Raw genomic sequence first — 21,978 nt, forward strand, 5'->3', positions numbered from 1 at the left:
CAGATAAGATGGTCTACAATAGGACGTAAATTGCAAAACTACCAAGATTATTTTAATATCTTTTTAAATTGGCCAATCCGACATTTTCAGTCAACTTTTTAATCCGCGAAAATTGAGGTTTGCTTACCGAGATAGAGTTGAACGTAAAGGCATTCAATTCTTACTTCTTTCCTCTCCCTTCGTTCAATATATATCATTATTTCCTCTTATGCCCTTTCTTTCATTAACGCCCAAACCAGCTGATTGACAGGAGGCCTTCTCCTCCCCCCCCCCTCTCAGACCGTGGGAAAAAGCGAGCCAATGTTTTTACGACCGAGTTCAAGCAAAAGAATTGGGACACAGGAAAAGATAGGGATCGAAAGAAGGGGGTATAAGAAGAAACAATGATAAATATTGGTCAAAGAGAGAGGAAAGTAATAAGAATTGATTGCCTTTACGTACATCTCTTTGTCGGTAAGGAAACTTGAATTTTTGCAGATGAAAAAAGCTGATTGATAAAAAGTCAGATTGGTCAATTTAAAAAGATATTAAAATGATCTTTGTAGTTTCGCCATTTGCGTCCAATTGAAGACCCCTTTGTCTGGATATTTCTAAGATGATAATGTGTGTGTGTGCATGTGTGTGTCAGTGATGATTATTTAAATTCGTCTTGTGTCCTCATTCCCTCATTATTCATTATCGCTTCTGCTACAATTGATCAATTTAAGCAATGACAAGTCATGTTATGTCAGTATTCAATTTGTCTTAGGGAATTATTTACCTTCAAATGATACAGTCAGCAACTAGACTCTCTCTCTCTCTCTCTCTCTCTCTCTCTCTCTCTCTCTCTTTCTCTTTCTCTCTCATAAAGTATAACAGAATGGGTCCCTGATAATTACAAAAGAAGCAGGGGAAGGAAGAGAAGACGATGGAATGACGAACTAAGGAAATTTTCAGGGATAAACTGATATAAAAAGACCATAAACAGACGCAAGTGGATAAAAAAAGTCCGAGGCCTTTGTTCTGCAGTGGACTAGTAACGGCTGATTTATATATATATATATATATATACATATATATATGTATATATATATATATATATATATATTTATATATTGTATATATATATATGTATATATATACATATACACACACACACACACACATATATATATATATATATATAGATATATAAGTATATATATATGTATATATATATATATATATATACACATACACACACACACACACACATATATATATATATATATATAAGTATATATATATATATATATATATACATGTACATATACATATAAACATACATATATATAAAACAAATGGTAGAACTTCGGCGAGTTATCAAATTAACGGAAAACCTTGTATACCCCAGGGTTAAATTTCTTATCCTCTGTCGAAAGTGATGGCTTGAAGGGAAGCGCGTGCAAGTCTCATTAAAAGTGTAGAGGCGGGAATAAAAAAAATACTATGCTTAATTTTAGGTTTACAGAATAGGTTATACTTACTACACAGCACAAAAATTTATGTTGTTATTATTATTTACATACTTACTGACGTAAGGTACAAAACATAAGGAATCGTAGTGCGGATATCACATGGGCCTATATGAAAGAAGGGATATCGAGGAAAATAGATAGATATTAGGTGAGGAACAGGAATGTGGGAAAATACTAAGCAAAATAATACGAAGAGAAACAATGTAAGACTATTTAAATTGAAAGGAATAGGCCGAACTATATTACGAAAGAAAAAACAAACTGCGTCTACGAGTCAGAAGGGATCGTTTTCCCGCCAGGCCGTTACAGGCTGTTCTTTTACCTCCCCATAAGTTTTCACAAACATTGGGTTTTATTAATTCCATGTTTTTGGTAAATTCTGGTATTCAAAGAAAGTTTATAATAACATGTTTAACTTATGCTGAGTGTAATTTATCCCAATTTGTGTTAAAATATGTGAAAAAATATCAAAATTACAAAGCGTGCATCCGAAAACAAGCTGCTGTCGTTGACTACAGCGGATTGTGTTATTAAATTTAGACTTACCAAGACGATTCTTTATAATATATTTATTCTTTCACATTGTTTATTGACAAAACATATATCTGATGGAGAAATATAGGTTAATAAATAAGTTTTGTTTCACATTACTTGGTAATCATTCGAGAACAATGAAGGTGTTCGGACAAAAATACTTCCGACCAATCAGGTATCAGGAACCTTTCCGAGCTAAAAGGGCACCCACTGTGAGTCAGTGCAAATATGCACCGCTAAAAAAAAATAGAGTATAGTGCCACATTTGAACCAAGGCCACGTTTCAACTAGGACAATATTTGAACCAGAGCCACATTTGAATCAAGGTCGTTTCAACTAGGGTCACATTTGAAGCAGGACCACATTTGAACACATCCTACTTTTTAACTAGGGCAGCATTTGAACCAGGGTGACAGTTGAACCATGGCCACGTTTCAACTGGGGCCACATTTGAACCAAGGTCACGTTTCAACAAGTGCCATACTTGAACCAGAGCCACATTTGAACGTAGGCCACATTTGAACCAAGGCCACGTTTCAAGTATGGCCACATTTGGACCAAGGTCACATTTGAACCAGTGCCAAATTTGAACCAAGGCCACGTTTCAACTAGGACAACATTTGAACCAAGGTCATGTTTCAACTAGGGTCACATTTGAATCAAGGCCATGTTTCAACTAGTGACACATTAGAACCAATGTAAAATTTGAACCAAGGCCACGTTTCAACTATGGCCACATTTAGACCAAGGTCACATTTGAACCAGTGCCAAATTTGAACCAAGGCCACGTTTCAACTAGGACAACATTTGAACCAAGGTCATGTTTCAACTAGGGTCACATTTGAACCAAGGCCATGTTTCAACTAGTGACACATTAGAACCAATGTAAAATTTGAACCAAGGCCACGTTTCAACTATGGCCACATTTAGACCAAGGTCACATTTGAACCAGTGCCAAATTTGAACCAAGGTCACATTTGAACCAGTGCCAAATTTGAACCAAGGTCACATTTGAACCAGTGCCAAATTTGAACCAAGGCCACGTTTCAACTAGGGCCACATTTGGACCAAGGCCACATTTGAACCAGGGCCACATTTGAACCAAGGCTATGTTTCAACTAGGGCCACATTTGAACTATGGTCAAGGCCACTTACATCCGGTAATCTCAAGAGGAACCATCCAACCTACCCCTTTCAGACTATGAATGAACAAAGAATTATCTTCGTTAAATCTATAAAAAGGAGCATTGGAAAGGCAAGATCAGTATACAGTTGCAACCTGCAGGGTATATAATGATTTAGGCATACAGCATATCCAAACAGTATTTTAATGTTGAAACTGTATAGGAAGATTATTATAATTTTCGTAAGAGATTGGATATTGAAAAAAAAATAGTGAATAATAGAGGAAACTTGATATCATGAGAATTGAAAAACAAAAAGAATAATGTAAGATAAGTAGACCTAGACCGATGTTGAAAATATTATTCGGCACGATAACGTCCAACGAACATGTAGCAATGCACAGATGGCGTTATTTCTCAAAAGATAGTGTTGATAACAATCTAAGAAGTGACTGATAAAGATCTAAATAAGGTATGAGATCCTGTCATCTGCGGCCCAAATTATTCTTTCATAACCCTCAATTGTGATTCGATGAGAACAAGATAACACACAAACGTATGAATAGAATGGGTTAGGCACGGAGAGCTGATAATAGAGTGACTGGGAATCCCATCATAATCCTTAGAAAGGATTAATTATTGATATTCTATGGGATTAACCCTACTAGGTCTAGGATTTAAATTTCCAAAGTCCCAGGCTCCCAACTGTCACAGAGATATGAAAGGGGATTTTATGTGACAACGGATTTTGGTAAGTTTTTGATAGAAAAATAAGAAAAACAAATATATACTGTGAATGTTGACAAGATCTTGAAAATCATCTCACTATCCTAGTTCATGAAAAAATATGTCAGTTAACAATAATAAGGGTAAAAACAATTTCACCTAACTTCTAACCAACCTTGAAGTGCACCGATGTACTAAATTACTTGAGAATGTAGGTAAAGTCTCGTCAGCTACTCTTTCACACCGCCTATCTGAATGGCCTCCCTGACCCCAGTACCGAGATATATGACCTAAAAATTATTCGCAAATCTGATCCAATTTCCCTATACTAACAGAAGTAGATAGACCTATATAAGTAAAACGTTGCGTAGAAAGTTACGTAGAAGTTAGTTTTGCTTTCTTCGCGCACTGAAATACTCATGATTTTTAATGTTGCTGTCAGAACTTACTAATAGGAACAGCAAATTTTCAATTGCAATTGTGGTGGCTTAAACATTCATGACAAACAGTAAACAAGGCTGGGCTGCACATTGGCCTCTGATAATAACAATAACAACAACTTTGTACTCTCTAGCATAGGCTAACAGCTTAGAAACCAGCACATAATTCATACAATTTAAATAATATTAGAGCAATATCTCACACATTACCTGTATCTTGAAGCAACGCTTTAGTAACGAGACATAGCACTGACTCTGAGTTGAGAAGGACCATGGAAGTGGTGGATAGTCAGTCATCTCTTGCAATTGCAACACACCGCAACCACAAGTCAGGGTTGCCAGGTTTTCTAAATGAGAATAGGTCAATTTTTAATCAACAGCATCTTTAAAAGGCCAACCCATTAATAGAAAAAGGTCAAAAATATAGTATTTAAGGCTCGGCTTTTTTCATATTACTAAAGGGCAACCTATTTAAATACAAAAGGTCAAATTTGAGTTTTTTTTTTGGCCGGAAAAAAGGCCAAACTGGCAACCCTGCCACAAGTTCAAAACAACTTCCGCCATTTTGATCTTAAATAGTAGTATTGTTTCTCAACAATAGAATTATAACATCTTCTTAGTAATAAAATATACATATATTGTATGTATAACAGGCACTACTCCATTAACGGTAATTATTACGTAAAGTAGCATATATTAATTCGTATTTAAAAGAAAAATTAAGAAACATAATTTATCTTGTTTACGGAATTCTGATACCCGTTGCCGTCGCCATCATAAGACTCAACACTAAAACATTATTTTATTCCACCAGTGACAGGTTCTGGAATGATCACCCTAATCCAGTAAGGGTTGGGGAAAAAAGTCTTAGAAATATGAAAAAGTATGATATAGAAATTGAAGTGGGTGAGATATTTTAGAGAACAAAATCTCAAGAAACAAATAAAATGTAAAGAAAGGAAATTAGGAATGCCGAAGCTGAGGTGTGCATACGAAAATGACAGAAGAGATTTTATTGGTGAACTTAGCACTAAGGAAACTGACATATTAATGAAAACAAAGCTGATTGCTGAATATAATAGACATTTTCAGGGCTACAAACGCAAGAGCTCGTGTCGTGCATACGGCAAAACAATCTAAAACGAACGAACGGTAGATGTAAAACGCCCATAAAGATAAAATGAGCTTGAATATCTCTCGGGTTCAATTTTTTTTCTTTAGAACTATAAATTAAACTAGGCCTACTTCTAAATTATTCAATTATTAGGACGTAGTTTAATGAAACCGTCCGCTATGCTGTTTTGACATAAAAACTTTCTGAAGTCGAAAATTTATTTATTGTTTTCTTATATGCAGAAACATATCGTACATGCTCTCTAGAAGTTTCGGCCAATTATTTTTACAAATAAGGAAGATAGTGGTCTTTAAATGATGACGTCATCCTTACTGCGTCATCTGCATGACTGAATTTGACAGAATCGTCTTTGTATGTTTATTTTCTGCATAAATATAGCGATTTTTTTTTCACTTATGTTTCGAAATCTCGTACGTCTGGTAGAGATGGAAGGCATTGGTTGAGGGTAGGTGAACGAAACTCGAAAGTACAAGCAACGAGAATAGCCGCCAGAGTTTTCAAATAAGTTTTGTGTGTTTTTACTTGCAATTCGTATGTATATTGTGTTTTCGCAACGTCCTCGTGAACTTTATAGCAAGGTCAATGTTACCTAAGGTCATAGAAAGAATAAAAAGTAAGAAAAGAGCAACAAAGAAGAGGGAAACATGAATAGGAGTAGAAAGCTGGAACATTCTAACTAAAAGACAATGAGAGGCCAATGGCAAACTCGTTACTCATGACACCCTTACGCATAGTGTATTAGTGAACTTAGGGTTTAAAGACCTCGAGTGAGTTTATGTAGGAATAAACAATGAAAGTAAAAAGTGAAGTTATCATAATAATGCTATCTTGATTTTTTAAAGAAAAGAAGCGAAAATTTATCGCAAATCTTTTGGAGCTCATAACTTAAAATTATTGTTCGATTTTAGAGAGAAAGATATCATTGAAAAGATGAATAAAAATCTCACAATTTTGTATACCAGAATTTTTATTTTCCCTTTTCTCTTTTTCATGAATAATTTACGTCTAGACGAAGAAAATTAAAGAAAAAATCCTTTAAAAACAAGGAAAATGAAAAATCTGTCACACAAATATTCGATTTATAAAAAAGTTTTGGTATAATTTTCAATGTAATTGGTGTCATATTAGTGGAGAAAAATATACCTAAAGTTTTTTTTTTTATCATAATATTTGCTCATATATCAAAATATTTTTGATCAAATTACTTGTAATTCTTATATGATGAAGGTATTATGTCTAAAACATTTATAGAAATTGCGTATTTTGAATAATAAAAAAAAAAACATGTCATAGCAGACGGTCTCCTTAAATGCACAAGAAACAAATATCGAATATGAATCAGTTAAGCCAATTATCTATCTTAACTTTCCCACCTCCCAATGACCTTCACAAGAAGTTCTTCCGTTGTATAAGTTTACCTTAGAGACACAATCATGTTCTTCTTCCATGATTTCTCACGAACACTTCCTGGTGCCAGAAATGCAGTTCTCCCCCGCCCCACCCTACTCTTTTCTGGGGTATATATAAACATCAGCCGTCTAACCACTAGGCCAGTACTCATCTTGAGCCATACATCAGCAGAAAGCTAAATTCCTCTTGGTCTCTACCAGCAACTTGTCAGGTAGTAGAACAGTCGAAACTTAGTATTAATATTATTGTTATTATTATCATTTTAAAATAGAATTCACAATTTTATAAGAAAAGATTAGAACTGAGATTTGGGTGAATTAGAAGACGTAATTGATGACAATTTAGGCAAATTATGGACGGCTGATTCGACAAATCTGAATATACTTGAAAACCTTCAGGATATTAAAGAGTTTTACCAATTCTCGCCTTGATTCAGGTCTATGAATTGACTATATCGATTTTGGCTCAGAGTGAATAATTTCCTTATTAGTTATGCAAGTGATTATTTATTTTACACATTTATTCAATTATTTCAGAGACGACCAAAAATGCAAGGGGTCTACATCATCCTTTCGGCCGTTTTAGCATCGGCTGTAGCTACTCAATTCCAAGACTGCGGTAAGAGAATGCTTCCCCCCCCCCTCTCTCTCTCTCTCTCTCTCTCTCTCTCTCTCTCTCTCTCTCTCTCTAAGATAAATTTAGGATTATAATGAAAATAAAACTATTATATGCTTAATTACTTTAAAGAATTACTCTAATTTTTTGCCATGGAAAGATAATCCAATCTGAAAATTAGTTATTTTCATTAAGAAAATTAAACACTTGGGGATTAAGTTACTTTTAACAAGAAATATGAAATAACTAGTTTACTGCATAAATCACTAAAAATCCGGGTTGGTTCATATCAAGAGCATTAATTACTTACTTTCAGGGCCGTTTTTTGTTATATCATACATGGAAACACACACACACACACACACACACACACACACACACACACACAGACTGTTGCTGTTGTTCTTATAGATTGCCTGGCTCGACTTGCGGTCAGACACAGGCTCTTGTAATCTTACAGGCAGTAAGCCTTGTACCCAACAAAATTTATAAGACCTGTTTGTCGTACTCTTGTGTATTAAGAGTACTATACAGCGTATTCTGTGTTAATTGTAAAATCCACATTATCAAAGCAATTAGACAACAAGAGAGTCTTCAGCTTCGTCTTGAAAACCTTAATATTTTCAGTCTCTCGGATGTCTAATGGGAGATTCTTCCATGTGTCAACAAAGATGAAAGAAACTAGTGAGGATTGTCTTGTGGTGTCTCGTGCCTGCTTTGGTGTATCAAAGCTCCATTTCAGTGCGTCAGTACACATGACACAATGTACCATAGGCATAGGATCCATTTAGAACTTAGGATCTTTGCCATGATCCTTCGGTTCATAATTGTCCTTGCTTTATATCCTGTTCTTGGTTCTATTTTTCATCGTGCTGTCCAAACTCTAACATTTATATAATAACTGTATTGTTTTACTCTATTTACACTTGGGCACTGAATAATAAATTCAAATCTTTATAAGAAATAACTCTAATCAAATTAATTGAGCACTCTCATGCTACGAGGTATTTGCACCGAAACAGACCTCACGCAACACATCCCTCTCTTGTTTCAGGATCCATTGGAATAGACGTCGTGTTGGACGTTGCCGATTGTCCCACGCCTCCTTGTGTGCTGCAAAGGGGCCATTCTTACTTGATCAACTTCAAGTTCACCTCAAGTAAGAAACTTATTTAGTACTTTCTAAAGTGAATTTTAAACTTTTAGCATGAGTAAACCTCAAGTATGTCTCCCTGATCTTTTAAACAGATTTTTAGACTTATAGCAGCAGTAGACTAGGCCTACATCTCAAGTAAAACTCCCTTTTTAGCACTTGGCACTAGCTTTAAAAATTACTTTTAGGCTTGTAGAATAAATTTTAAAAAATGCATTTGATAGGTTGCTACTTTTAAATTATAGCCCCCTAGTAAATATTTCAAATCTATCTTCACAAAACAAAATAAGGCGTTGATACCGACACCTTGACGATTGGCGCATCAGCAAACCTTGGCGGATTAGAGGTCCCATGGCCTGGCATCGACACTGACGCCTGCAAAGGGCTCGAAGGAACCGACTCTCCTTGTCCCATCAAGGCTGGGGATTTTGTCGACTGGAAGTTTGAGGCGGTGGTTCTTCCTGAGTACCCCAAGGTAAATTTTTTTCCACCATTTGCTTAGTGTTTACTGAGATTGGGAGAAAGGAGGGGAGGGATAGACAAATAGTTTGATATATTCTTAAATTTGCATCTCATGATATTCTGGATACTAACATTTTCATTCTCCTTTCTTCGCTTCAGATCCAAACGATGATAACCTTCAAGCTGATCGATTCAAACAAAGGTTACCAAACTTGTGCCAAATTGCCGGCTGTCATTGCATAAGACTAGTAAGAAGAATGGGATTTGCTAAGCTGTTATGTTATCTACGAGTCTAATACTATTACATTTATGTTGTGTTTACTTCCTGGGAGCTTTAATTCTACATATATGCCTTTCGTATTTCCTCTTGATAGACAAAGAGGTTTCGAAACAAGTTTGAAAGAGAAACAACTTTCATGATCCAGCAGTAGCTTTTCAAAACATACTGTGATCTCTGTGACGTCACACGTCAGAGGAACCTTTATTATTATGGCCGTGAAGGCAAATGATCTATTTATTAAATAAAGTTAAAATTACTGTGGCTTTTTTATTCTGTTTGCCAAAATTACTGCCTTTTAGCTTCGATCGATGAAGATAAACAACGTCGGGTCTATAGCCACGCTTGGCATGGTGACCGCTTATATATATATATATATATATATAGAGAGAGAGAGAGAGAGAGAGAGAGAGAGAGAGAGAGAGAGAGAGTCCTCAGCTATGTAGGCCTGGGTCTTCCAACTCTATTAGTGCCTTGTGGAGCCCCGCTGAAAGTTTGGTGAACTAAAGTAGGAGATGATAAATGGAGAAGTATTGATTTGAAAGCTCAGATAGAGACGATTGGTGAAGCATAACCGAGGCCCTTTGCGTCAATAGGCGTAGCAGGAGATGATGATGATGATACATATGTCGTGTATTATGCGTACTTTCTTAAGTATGAAGCAGCTACATCCTTTTGGATGGCTTTCTACTTTTGATCATCAATATACACTCAATTCTCACTTGTGGCTCCAAAAAGGTACTTGGGCAACAGCAGCTACACTCCGGGAACCATCTTTGCTGATCTGCTAAACAAGTGTGCGGATAGCATACTTTTATTCCCTTCACTGACGAAACTCCACCATCCAGGGAGTAGATCAACAAGAAGGTTGATGCGAATAGATAACAACGAATCCAGTGTTAAAAAGTTCAAGAAATCTGCTTATGAAACTTCAGTGAATTCACAGATGGTAGAAATGACCCTTAGTTCCGTGCAGTCTTAAGTGGGAGAAGGATGCGAAGAATTTCACGGTTAGTAAATATGAATAAGTTTATAAATCCGAAGAGTAAGCTTATCATTGGATATCGGAATGTCTGATCAATGAACCGGGGTGGGAAAATAGAGCAGCTTTTGGCAGTTTTTGTAAAGTATGGCCTCGATATATGCGGTCTCATTGGAACAAGATTGACTGGATTCGAGAAGAGAGCATTAGATGGAGAAAAGTAGTTGCTACACTGGGGAGAGGATGGGACTCACTATCAAGGAGTAGGATTGGTTTTGAGCAAACAAACTGGCCAAACATTAGGGCAATGAACAAGTTGATGGAAGAATCATGGATGCAAGGCTGGAATCTTGTCATGAAGTATGACAATTATAGTAGGCTCTAATGATGAAACAGATACCAATTGAAAGGACCGCTTTTATGGTAAGTTACAGGAGATGGTTAGCAAGGTGCCAAAATGTGATAGTCTTCTTTGTATGGGGGACATGAATGCAAAACTACGTAGGCTAATGATGATGATAGTTTTAGTGAATGAATGGGTGTCTAAGGTGTAGGGGAAAGGCCACGTTTCAACTAGGACAACATTTGAACCAGAGCCACATTTGAATCAAGTTCATGTTTCAACTAGGGTCACATTTGAAGCAGGACCACATTTGAACACATCCCACTTTTCAACTAGGGCCACATTTGAACCAAGGCCACATTTCAACTAGGGCCACATTTGAACCAAAGTCACATTTCAACTAGGGCCATACTTGAACCAGAGCCACATTTGAACGTAGGCCACATGTGAACCAAGGCCACGTTTCAACTGTGGTCACATTTGGACCAAGGTCACATTTGAACCAGTGCCAAATTTGAACCAAGGCCACATTTGAACCAAGGCCACGTTTCAACTAGGACATCATTTGAACCAAGATCATGTTTCAACTAGGGTCACATTTGAACCAGGGCCACATTTGAACCAAGGCCATGTTTCAACTAGTGCCACATTTGAACCAATGTCAAATTTGAATCAAGGTCACGTTTCAACTAGGGCCACATTTGGAGCAAGGTCACATTTGAACAGGGCAACATTTGAACCAAAGCTACGTTTCAACGAGGACAACATTTGAACCAGAGCCAAATTTGAACCAAGGTCATGTTTCAACTAGGGTCACATTTGAACCAGGTACATATTTGAACCAGGGCCACATTTGAACCAAGGCCATGTTTCAACTAGTGCCACATTTGAATCAATGTCAAATTTTAACCAAGGCCACGTTTCAACTAGGGCCACATTTGGACCAAGGCCACATTTGAACCAGGGCCACATTTGAACCAAGGCTATGTTTCAACTAGGGCCACATTTGAACTAGGGTCAAGGCCACTGACATCCGGTAATCTCAAGAGGAACCATCCAACCTACCCCTTTCAGACTATGAATGAACAAAGAATTATCTTCGTTAAATCTATAAAAAAAGGAGCATTGGAAAGGCAAATTCAGTATACAGTTGCAACCTGCAGGGTATATAATGATTTAGGCATACAGCATATCCAAACAGTATTTTAATGTTGAAACTGTATAGGAAGATTATTATAATTTTCGTAAGAGATTGGATATTGAAAAAAAAATAGTGAATAATAGAGGAAACTTGATATCATGAGAATTGAAAAACAAAAAGAATAATGTAAGATAAGTAGACCTAGACCGATGTTGAAAATATTATTCGGCACGATAACGTCCAACGAACATGTAGCAATGCACAGATGGCGTTATTTCTCAAAAGATAATGTTGATAACAATCTATGAAGTGACTGATAAAGATCTAAATAAGGTATGAGATCCTGTCATCTGCGGCCCAAATTATTCTTTCATAACCCTCAATTGTGATTCGATGAGAACAAGATAACACACAAACGCATGAATAGAATGGGTTAGGCACGGAGAGCTGATAATAGGGTGACCGGGAATCCCATCATAATCCTTAGAAAGGATTAATTATTGATATTCTATGGGATTAACCCTACTAGGTCTAGGATTTAAATTTCCAAAGTGCCAGGCTCCCAACTGTCACAGAGATATGAAGGGGGATTTTATGTGACAACGGATTTTGGTAAGTTTTTGATAGAAAAATAAGAAAAAAATATATACTGTGAATGTTAACAAGGTCTTGAAAATTATCTCACTATCCTAGTTCATGAAAAAATATGTCAGTTAATAATAATAAGGGTAAAAACAATTTCACATAACTTCTAACCAACTTGAAGTGCACCGATGTACTAAATTACTTGAGAATGTACGTAAAGTCTCGTCAGCTACTCTTTCACATCGCCTATCTGAATGGCCTCCCTTACCCCAGCACCGAGATATTAGACTTGAATTATTGTCAAATCTGATCCAGTTTCACGATACTGACAGAAGTAGATAGACCTATATAAGTAAAACGTTACGTAGAAAATTACGTAGAAGTTAGTTATACTTTCTTCGCGCAATGAAATACTCAAGATTTTTAATGTTGCTGTCAGAACTTACTAAAAGGAACAGCCAATTTTCAATTGCAATTGTGGTGGCTTAAACATTCATGACAAATAGTAAACAAGGCTGGGCTGCACATTGGCCTCTGCTAATAACAATAACAACAACTTTGTACTCTCTAGCATAGGCTAACAGCTTAGAAACCAGCACATAATTCATACAATTTAAATAATATTAGAGCAATATCTCACACATTACCTGTATCTTGAAGCAACGCTTTAGTAACGAGACATAGCACTGACTCTGAGTTGAGAAGGACCATGGAAGTGGTGGATAGTCAGTCATCTCTTGCAATTGCAACACACTGCAACCACAAGTCAGGGTTGCCAGGTTTTCTAAATGAGAATAGGTCAATTTTTAATCAACAGCATCTTTAAAAGGCCAACCCATTAATAGAAAAAGGTCAAAAATATAGTATTTAAGGCTCGGCTTTTTTCATATTACTAAAGGGCAACCTATTTAAATACAAAAGGTCAAATTTGAGTTTTTTTTGGCCGGAAAAAAGGCCAAACTGGCAACCCTGCCACAAGTTCAAAACAACTTCCGCCATTTTGATCTTAAATAGTAGTATTGTTTCTCAACTATAGAATTATAACATCTTCTTAGTAATAAAATATACATATATTGTATATATAACTGACACTACTCCATTACGGTAATTATTACGTAAAGTAGCATATGTTAATTCGTATTTAAAAGAAGAATTGAGAAACATAATTTATCTTGTTTACGGAATTCTGATACCCGTTGCCGTCTCCATCATAAGACTCAACACTAAAACATTATTTTATTCCACCAGTGACAGGTTGTGGAATGATCACCCAAATCCAGTAAGGGTTGGGGAAAAAAGTCTTGGAAATATGAAAGGGGGTGAGATATTATGGAGAACAAAATCTCAAGAAACAAATAAAATGTAAAGAAAGGAAATCATCCATGCCGGATCTTTTCGGTTTGAGTGCCTATCGAATTTTAATGTTTTTTTTTTTTTTATTCCAATGTATGTATTTTGATGTGGAAAACCCAAAAATGATAACCATTTTGTGGAGAAATTATTTATTGATGGATGTGATAGGTAGTGGCTGTAAGGGGGGGGGGGGGTCGCAGGGGTTAGGCCTAGGTAGGGGTACAGGGCCCTAGGTTAGGTGGTTGTATTAGGTTCGGTAGTGTCCCGAAAATCACTGTGGCCTAAAGGGGGGGTCGCAGGGGGGGGGGGGGGCCGGAGCCCCCCCCCCCCCCCCCCCCCCCCGGTAGGCCTAGGTAGGGATACAGGGCCCCTATGCTAGGTTAGGTGGGTTTTCTTAGGTTCAGTAGTGCCCTGAAAATCAAGAAAGCGCACAGAGAAATCGCAGCATTTCAGTAAGATATTGATTGATATAAGCCAATTTAAGTGTTAATAAACAATTTCTCCACAAAATGGTTATCATTTTAGGGTTTTCCACATCAAAATACATACTTTGGAATAAAAAAAAACATTTAAATTCGATAGGCACTCAAACCGAAAAGATCCGGAATGCCGAAGCTGAGGTGTGCATACGAAAATGACAGAAGAGATTTTATTGGTGAACTTAGCACCAAGGAAGCTGACATATTAATGAAAACAAAGCTGATTGCTGAACATGATAGACATTTTCAGGGCTACCAACGCAAGAGCTCGTGTCTTGCATACGGCAAAACAATCTAAAACGAACGAACGGTAGATGTAAAAAGCCCATAAAGATAAAATGAGCTTGAATATCTCTCGAGTTCAATTTTTTTTTTTTTTAGAACTATAAATTAAACTACTTCTAAATTATTCAATTAATAGGACGTAGTTTAATGAGACCGTCCGCTATGATGTTTTGACATTTAAACTTTCTGAAGTCGAAAATTTATCTATTTTTTTCATATATACAGAAACATATCGTACATGCTCTCTAGAAGTTTCGGCCAATTATTTTTACAAATAAGGAAGATAGTGGTCTTTAAATGATGACGTCATCCTTACTGCGTCATCTGCATGACTGAATTTGACAGAATCGTCTTTGTATGTTTATTTTCTGCATATATATAGCGTTTTTTTTTTTCACTTATGTTTCGAAATCTCGTACGTCTGGTAGAGATGGAAGGCATTAGAGGGTAGGTGAACGAAACTCGAAAGTACAAGCTACGAGAATAGCCGCCAGAGTTTTCAAATAAGTTTTGTGTGTTTTTACTTGCAATTCGTATGTATATTGTGTTTTCGCAACGTCCTCGTGAACTTATAGCAAGGTCAATGTTACCTAAGGTCATAGAAAGAATAAAAAGTAAGAAAAGAGCAACAAAAAAGAGGGAAACATGAATAGGAGTAGAAAGCTGGAACATTCTAACTAAAAGACAATGAGAGGCCAATGGCAAACTCGTTACTCATGACACCCTTACGCATAGTGTATTAGTGAACTTAGGGTTTAAAGACCTCGAGTGAGTTTATGTAGGAATAAACAATGAAAGTAAAAAGTGAAGTTATCATAATAATGCTATCTTGATTTTTTAAAGAAAAGAAGCGAAAATTTATCGCAAATCTTTTGGAGCTCATAACTTAAAATTATTGTTCGATTTTAGAGAGAAAGATATCATTGAAAAGATGAATAAAAATCCCACAATTTTGTATACCAGAATTTTGATTTTCCCTTTTCTCTTTTTCATGAATAATTTACGTCTAGACGAAGAAAATTAAAGAAAAAATCCTTTAAAACAAGGAAAATGAAAAATCTGTCACACACAAATATTCGATTTATAAAAAAGTTTTGGTATGATTTTCAATGTAAATGGTGTCATATTAGTGGTGAAAAATATACCTAAAGTTTTTTTTTTTATCATAATATTTGCTCATATATCAAAATATTTTTGATCAAATTACTTGTAATTCTTATATGATGAAGGTATTATATGTCTAAAACATACATAGAAATTGCGTATTTTGAATAATAAAAAAAAAAAAATCATGGCATAGCAGATGGTCTCCTTAATTGCACAAGAAACAAATGACGAACGTGAATCAGTTAATCCAATTATCTATCTTAACTTTCCCACCTCCCAATGACCTTCACAAGAAGTTCTTCCGTTGTATAAGTTTACCTTAGAGACACAATTATGTTCTTCTTCCATGATTTCTCCTGGTGCCAGAAATGCAGTTCTCCCCCGCCCCACCCTACTCTTTTCTGGGGTATATATAAACATCAGCCGTCTAACCACTAGGCCAGTACTCATCTTGAGCCATACATCAGCAGAAAGCTAAATTCCTCTTGGTCTCTACCAGCAACTTGTCAGGTAGTAGAACAGTCGAAACTTAGTATTAATATTATTGTTATTATTATCATTTTAAAATAGAATTCACAATTTTATAAGAAAAGATTAGAACTGAGATTTGGGTGAATTAGAAGACGTAATTGATGATAATTTAGGCAAATTATGGACGGCTGAATCAACAAATCTGAATATACTTGAAAACCTTCAGGATATTAAAGAGTTTTACCAATTCTCGCCTTGATTCAGGTCTATGAATTGACTATATCGATTTTGGCTCAGAGTGAATAATTTCCTTATTAGTTATGCAAGTGATTATTTATTTTACACATTTATTCAATTATTTCAGAGACGACCAAAAATGCAAGGGGTCTACATCATCCTTTCGGCCGTTTTAGCATCGGCTGTAGCTACTCAATTCCAAGACTGCGGTAAGAGAATGCTTCCCCCCCCCTCTCTCTCTCTCTCTCTCTCTCTCTCTCTCTCTCTCTCTCTCTAAGATAAATTTAGGATTATAATGAAAATAAAACTATTATATGCTTAATTACTTTAAAGAATTACTCTAATTTTTTGCCATGGAAAGATAATCCAATCTGAAAATTAGTTATTTTCATTAAGAAAATTAAACACTTGGGGATTAAGTTACTTTTAACAAGAAATATGAAATAACTCAACTAGTTTACTTCATAAATCACCAAAAATCAGGGTTGATTCATATCGAGAGCATTAATTACTTAATTACTTACTTTCAGGGCCGTTTTTTGTTATATCATACATGGAAACACACACACACACACACACACACTGTTGTTGTTCTTATAGATTGCCTGGCTCGACTTGCGGTCAGACACAGGCTCTTGTAATCTTACAGGCAGTAAGCCTTGTACCCAACAAAATTTATAAGACCTGTTTGTCGTACTCTTGTGTATTAAGAGTACTATGCAGCGTATTCTGTGTTAATTGTAAAATCCACATTATCGGAGCAATTAGACAACAAGAGAGTCTTCAGTTTCGTCTTGGAAGCCTTAATATTTTCAGTCTCTCGATGTCTAATGGGAGATTCTTCCATGTGTCAACAAAGATGAAAGAAATTAGTGAGGATTGTCTTGGGGTGTCTCGTGCCTGCTTTGGTGTATCAAAGCTCCATTTCAGTGCGTCAGTACACATCACACAGTGTACCATAGGCATAGGATCCATTTAGAACCTAGGATCTTTGCCACGATCCTTCGGTCCATAATTGTCCTTGCTTTATCTCCTGTTCTTGGTTCATTTCTTCCATCGTGCTGTCCAAACTCTAACATTTACATAATAACTGTATTGTTTTACTCTATTTACACTTGGGCACTGAATAATAAATTCAAATCTTTATAAGAAATAACTCTAATCAAATCAATTGAGCACTCTCATGCTACGAAGTATTTGCACCGAAACAGACCTCACGCAACACACCCCTCTCTTGTTTCAGGATCCATTGGAATAGACGTCGTGCTGGACGTTGCCGATTGTCCCACGCCTCCTTGTGTGCTGCAAAGGGGCCATTCTTACTTGATCAACTTCAAGTTCACCTCAAGTAAGAAACTTATTTAGTACTTTCTAAAGTGAATTTTAAACTTTTAGCATGAGTAAACCTCAAGTATGTCTCTCTGATCTTTTAAACAAGTAAAACTCCCTTTTTAGCACTTGGCACTAGCTTTAAAAATTACTTTTAGGCTTGTAGAATAAATTAAAAAAAATTGCATTTGATAGGTTGCTACTTTTAAATTATAGCCCCCTAGTAAATATTTCAAATTTATCTTCACAAAACAAAATAAGGCGTTGATACCGACACCTTGACGATTGGCGCATCAGCAAACCTTGGCGGATTAGAGGTCCCATGGCCTGGCATCGACACTGACGCCTGCAAGGGGCTCGAAGGAACCGACACTCCTTGTCCCATCAAGGCTGGGGATATTGTCGACTGGAAGTTTGAGGCGGTGGTTCTTCCTGAGTACCCAAAGGTAAATTTTTTTCCACTATTTGCTTGCTGTTTACTGAGATTGGGAGAAAGGAACGGAGGGATAGACCAACATTTTGATATATTCTGAAATTTGCATGTTATGATATTCTGGATACTAACATTTTCGTTCTCCTTTCTTCGCTTCAGATCCAAACGATGATAACTTTCAAGCTGATCGATTCAAACAAAGGTTACCAAACTTGTGCCAAATTGCCGGCTGTCATTGCATAAGACTAGTAAGAAGAATGGGATTTGCTAAGCTGTTATGTTATCTACGAGTCTAATACTATTACATTTATGTTGTGTTTACTTCCTGGGAGCTTTAATTCTACATATATGCCTTTCGTATTTCCTCTTGATAGACAAAGAGGTTTCGAAACAAGTTTGAAAGAGAAACAACTTTCATGATCCAGCAGTAGCTTTTCAAAACATACTGTGATCTCTGTGACGTCACACGTCAGAGGAACCTTTATTATTATGGCCGTAAAGGCAAATGATCTATTTATTAAATAAAGTTAAAATTACTGTGGCTTTTTTATTCTGTTTGCCAAAATTACTGCCTTTTAGCTTCGATCGATGAAGATAAACAACGTCGGGTCTATAGCCACGCTTGGCATGGTGACCGCTTATATATATATATATATATGTATATATATATATATATATATAAATATATATGCATATATATATGTGTATATATATATACATATATATATATATATATATATAGAGAGAGAGAGAGAGAGAGAGAGAGAGAGAGAGAGTCCTCAGCTATGTAGGCCTGGGTCTTCCAACTCTATTAGTGCCTTGTGGAGCCCCGCTGAAAGTTTGGTGAACTAAAGTAGGAGATGATAAATGGAGAAGTATTGATTTGAAAGCTCAGATAGAGACGATTGGTGAAGCGTAACCGAGGCCCTTTGCGTCAATAGGCGTAGGAGGAGATGATGATGATGATACATATGTCGTGTATTATGCGTACTTTCTTAAGTATGAAGCAGCCACATCCTTTTGGATGGCTTTCTACTTTTGATCATCAATATACACTCAATTCTCACTTGTGGCTCCAAAAAGGTACTTGGGCAACAGCAGCTACACTCCGGGAACCATCTTTGCTGATCTGCTAAACAAGTGTGCGGATAGCATACTTTTATTCCCTTCACTGACGAAACTCCACCATCCAGGGAGTAGATCAACAAGAAGGTTGATGCGAATAGATAACAACGAATCCAGTGTTAAAAAGTTCAAGAAATCTGCTTATGAAACTTCAGTGAATTCACAGATGGTAGAAATGACCCTTAGTTCCATGTAGTCTTAAGTTGGAGAAGGATGCGAAGAATTTCATGGTTAGTAAATATGAATAAGTTTATAAATCCGAAGAGTAAGCTTAACATTGGATATCGGAATGTCTGATCAATGAACCGGGGTGGGAAAATAGAGCAGCTTTTGGCAGTTTTTGTAAAGTATGGCCTCGATATATGCGGTCTCATTGGAACAAGATTGACTGGATTCGAGAAGAGAGCATTAGATGGAGAAAAGTAGTTGCTACACTGGGGAGAGGATGGGACTCACTATCAAGGAGTAGGATTGGTTTTGAGCAAACAAACTGGCCAAACATTAGGGCAATGAACAAGTTGATGGAAGAATCATGGATGCAAGGCTGGAATCTTGTCATGAAGTATGACAATTATAGTAGGCTCTAATGATGAAACAGATACCAATTGAAAGGACCGCTTTTATGGTAAGTTACAGGAGATGGTTAGCAAGGTGCCAAAATGTGATAGTCTTCTTTGTATGGGGGACATGAATGCAAAACTACGTAGGCTAATGATGATGATAGTTTTAGTGAATGAATGGGTGTCTAAGGTGTAGGGGAAAGGCCACGTTTCAACTAGGACAACATTTGAACCAGAGCCACATTTGAATCAAGTTCATGTTTCAACTAGGGTCACATTTGAAGCAGGACCACATTTGAACACATCCCACTTTTCAACTAGGGCCACATTTGAACCAAGGCCACATTTCAACTAGGGCCACATTTGAACCAAAGTCACATTTCAACTAGGGCCATACTTGAACCAGAGCCACATTTGAACGTAGGCCACATGTGAACCAAGGCCACGTTTCAACTGTGGTCACATTTGGACCAAGGTCACATTTGAACCAGTGCCAAATTTGAACCAAGGCCACATTTGAACCAAGGCCACGTTTCAACTACGACATCATTTGAACCAAGATCATGTTTCAACTAGGGTCACATTTGAACCAGGGCCACATTTGAACCAAGGCCATGTTTCAACTAGTGCCACATTTGAACCAATGTCAAATTTGAATCAAGGTCACGTTTCAACTAGGGCCACATTTGGAGCAAGGTCACATTTGAACAGGGCAACATTTGAACCAAGGCTACGTTTCAACGAGGACAACATTTGAACCAGAGCCAAATTTGAACCAAGGTCATGTTTCAACTAGGGTCACATTTGAACCAGGTACATAATTGAACCAGGGCCACATTTGAACCAAGGCCATGTTTCAACTAGTGCCACATTTGAATCAATGTCAAATTTTAACCAAGGCCACGTTTCAACTAGGGCCACATTTGGACCAAGGCCACATTTCAACCAGGGCCACATTTGAACCAAGGCTATGTTTCAACTAGGGCCACATTTGAACTAGGGTCAAGGCCACTGACATCCGGTAATCTCAAGAGGAACCATCCAACCTACCCCTTTCAGACTATGAATGAACAAAGAATTATCTTCGTTAAATCTATAAAAAAAAGGAGCATTGGAAAGGCAAGATCAGTATATAGTTGCAACCTGCAGGGTATATAATGATTTAGGCATACAGCATATCCAAACAGTATTTTAATGTTGAAACTGTATAGGAAGATTATTATAATTTTCGTAAGAGATTGGATATTGAAAAAAAAATATAGTGAATAATAGAGGAAACTTGATATCATGAGAATTGAAAAACAAAAAGAATAATGTAAGATAAGTAGACCTAGACCGATGTTGAAAATATTATTCGGCACGATAACGTCCAACGAACATGTAGCAATGCACAGATGGCGTTATTTCTCAAAAGATAGTATTGATAACAATCTATGAAGTGCCTGATAAAGATCTAAATAAGGTATGAGATCCTGTCATCTGCGGCCCAAATTATTCTTTCATAACCCTCAATTGTGATTCGATGAGAACAAGATAACACACAAACGTATGAATAGAATGGGGTTAGGCACGGAGAGCTGATAATAGGGTGACCGGGAATCCCATCATAATCCTTAGAAAGGATTAATTACTGATATTCTATGGGATTAAACCCTACTAGGTCTAGGATTTAAATTTCCAAAGTGCCAGGCTCCCAACTGTCACAGAGATATGAAGTGAGGACTAGGGAGGTGATTTTATGTGACAACGGGATTTTGGAAAGTTTTTGATAGAAAAATAAGAAAAAAATATATACTGTGAATGTTAACAAGGTCTTGAAAATTATCTCACTATCCTAGTTCATGAAAAAATATGTCAGTTAATAATAATAACGGTAAAAACAATTTCACCTAACTTCTAACCAACCTTGAAGTGCACCGATGTATTACTTGAGAATGTAGGTAAAGTCTCGTCAGCTACTCTTTCACATCGCCTATCTGAATGGCCTCCCTTACCCCAGCACCGAGATATTAGACTTGAATTATTGTCAAATCTGATCCAGTTTCACGATACTGACAGAAGTAGATAGGCCTATAGATGTAAAAATTACGTAGAAGTTAGTTTTGCTTTCTTCGCGCACTGAAATACTCAAGATTTTTAATGTTGCTGTCAGAACTTACTAATAGGAACAGCAAAT

The 21,978-nt window shown here is 36.6% G+C and overlaps 2 protein-coding genes across 2 annotated transcripts; both read left to right on the plus strand.

Moving 5' to 3' along the window:
• The first annotated feature begins 6,942 nt into the window (after window positions 1–6,942).
• Window positions 6,943–9,632, plus strand: LOC137643582 (mite group 2 allergen Gly d 2.02-like). Its single transcript, XM_068376308.1, has 5 exons — window positions 6,943–7,076; window positions 7,402–7,483; window positions 8,535–8,639; window positions 8,924–9,108; window positions 9,255–9,632. Exons 2-5 carry the CDS (start codon window positions 7,414–7,416, stop codon window positions 9,336–9,338), a joined length of 444 nt encoding a protein of 147 aa, XP_068232409.1. The 5' UTR covers window positions 6,943–7,076; window positions 7,402–7,413; the 3' UTR covers window positions 9,339–9,632.
• Window positions 9,633–16,089: 6,457 nt separating this feature from the next.
• LOC137643583 (mite group 2 allergen Gly d 2.02-like) lies at window positions 16,090–18,623 on the plus strand. The gene is made up of 5 exons (XM_068376309.1): window positions 16,090–16,157; window positions 16,483–16,564; window positions 17,599–17,703; window positions 17,946–18,130; window positions 18,277–18,623. The coding sequence occupies exons 2-5, from the start codon at window positions 16,495–16,497 to the stop codon at window positions 18,358–18,360; spliced, it is 444 nt and encodes a 147-aa protein (XP_068232410.1). The 5' UTR covers window positions 16,090–16,157; window positions 16,483–16,494; the 3' UTR covers window positions 18,361–18,623.
• The last annotated feature ends 3,355 nt before the right edge of the window (window positions 18,624–21,978 follow it).

Source organism: Palaemon carinicauda, chromosome 7 (assembly GCF_036898095.1).
Source record: "Palaemon carinicauda isolate YSFRI2023 chromosome 7, ASM3689809v2, whole genome shotgun sequence".
Taxonomy (NCBI): Eukaryota; Metazoa; Arthropoda; class Malacostraca; order Decapoda; family Palaemonidae; genus Palaemon; species Palaemon carinicauda.

What these genes read in the sequence shown, in the direction of transcription:
- LOC137643583 (XM_068376309.1), top strand. Translation starts at nt 16,495, where the DNA reads ATGCAAGGGGTCTACATCATCCTTTCGGCCGTTTTAGCATCGGCTGTA. An exon ending in TACTCAATTCCAAGACTGCG is followed by an intron (nt 16,565 to 17,598) that starts GTAAGAGAATGC and finishes CTCTTGTTTCAG; the next exon opens with GATCCATTGGAATAGACGTC. An exon ending in TTCTTCCTGAGTACCCAAAG is followed by an intron (nt 18,131 to 18,276) that starts GTAAATTTTTTT and finishes TCTTCGCTTCAG; the next exon opens with ATCCAAACGATGATAACTTT.
- LOC137643582 (XM_068376308.1), top strand. Translation starts at nt 7,414, where the DNA reads ATGCAAGGGGTCTACATCATCCTTTCGGCCGTTTTAGCATCGGCTGTA. An exon ending in TACTCAATTCCAAGACTGCG is followed by an intron (nt 7,484 to 8,534) that starts GTAAGAGAATGC and finishes CTCTTGTTTCAG; the next exon opens with GATCCATTGGAATAGACGTC. An exon ending in TTCTTCCTGAGTACCCCAAG is followed by an intron (nt 9,109 to 9,254) that starts GTAAATTTTTTT and finishes TCTTCGCTTCAG; the next exon opens with ATCCAAACGATGATAACCTT.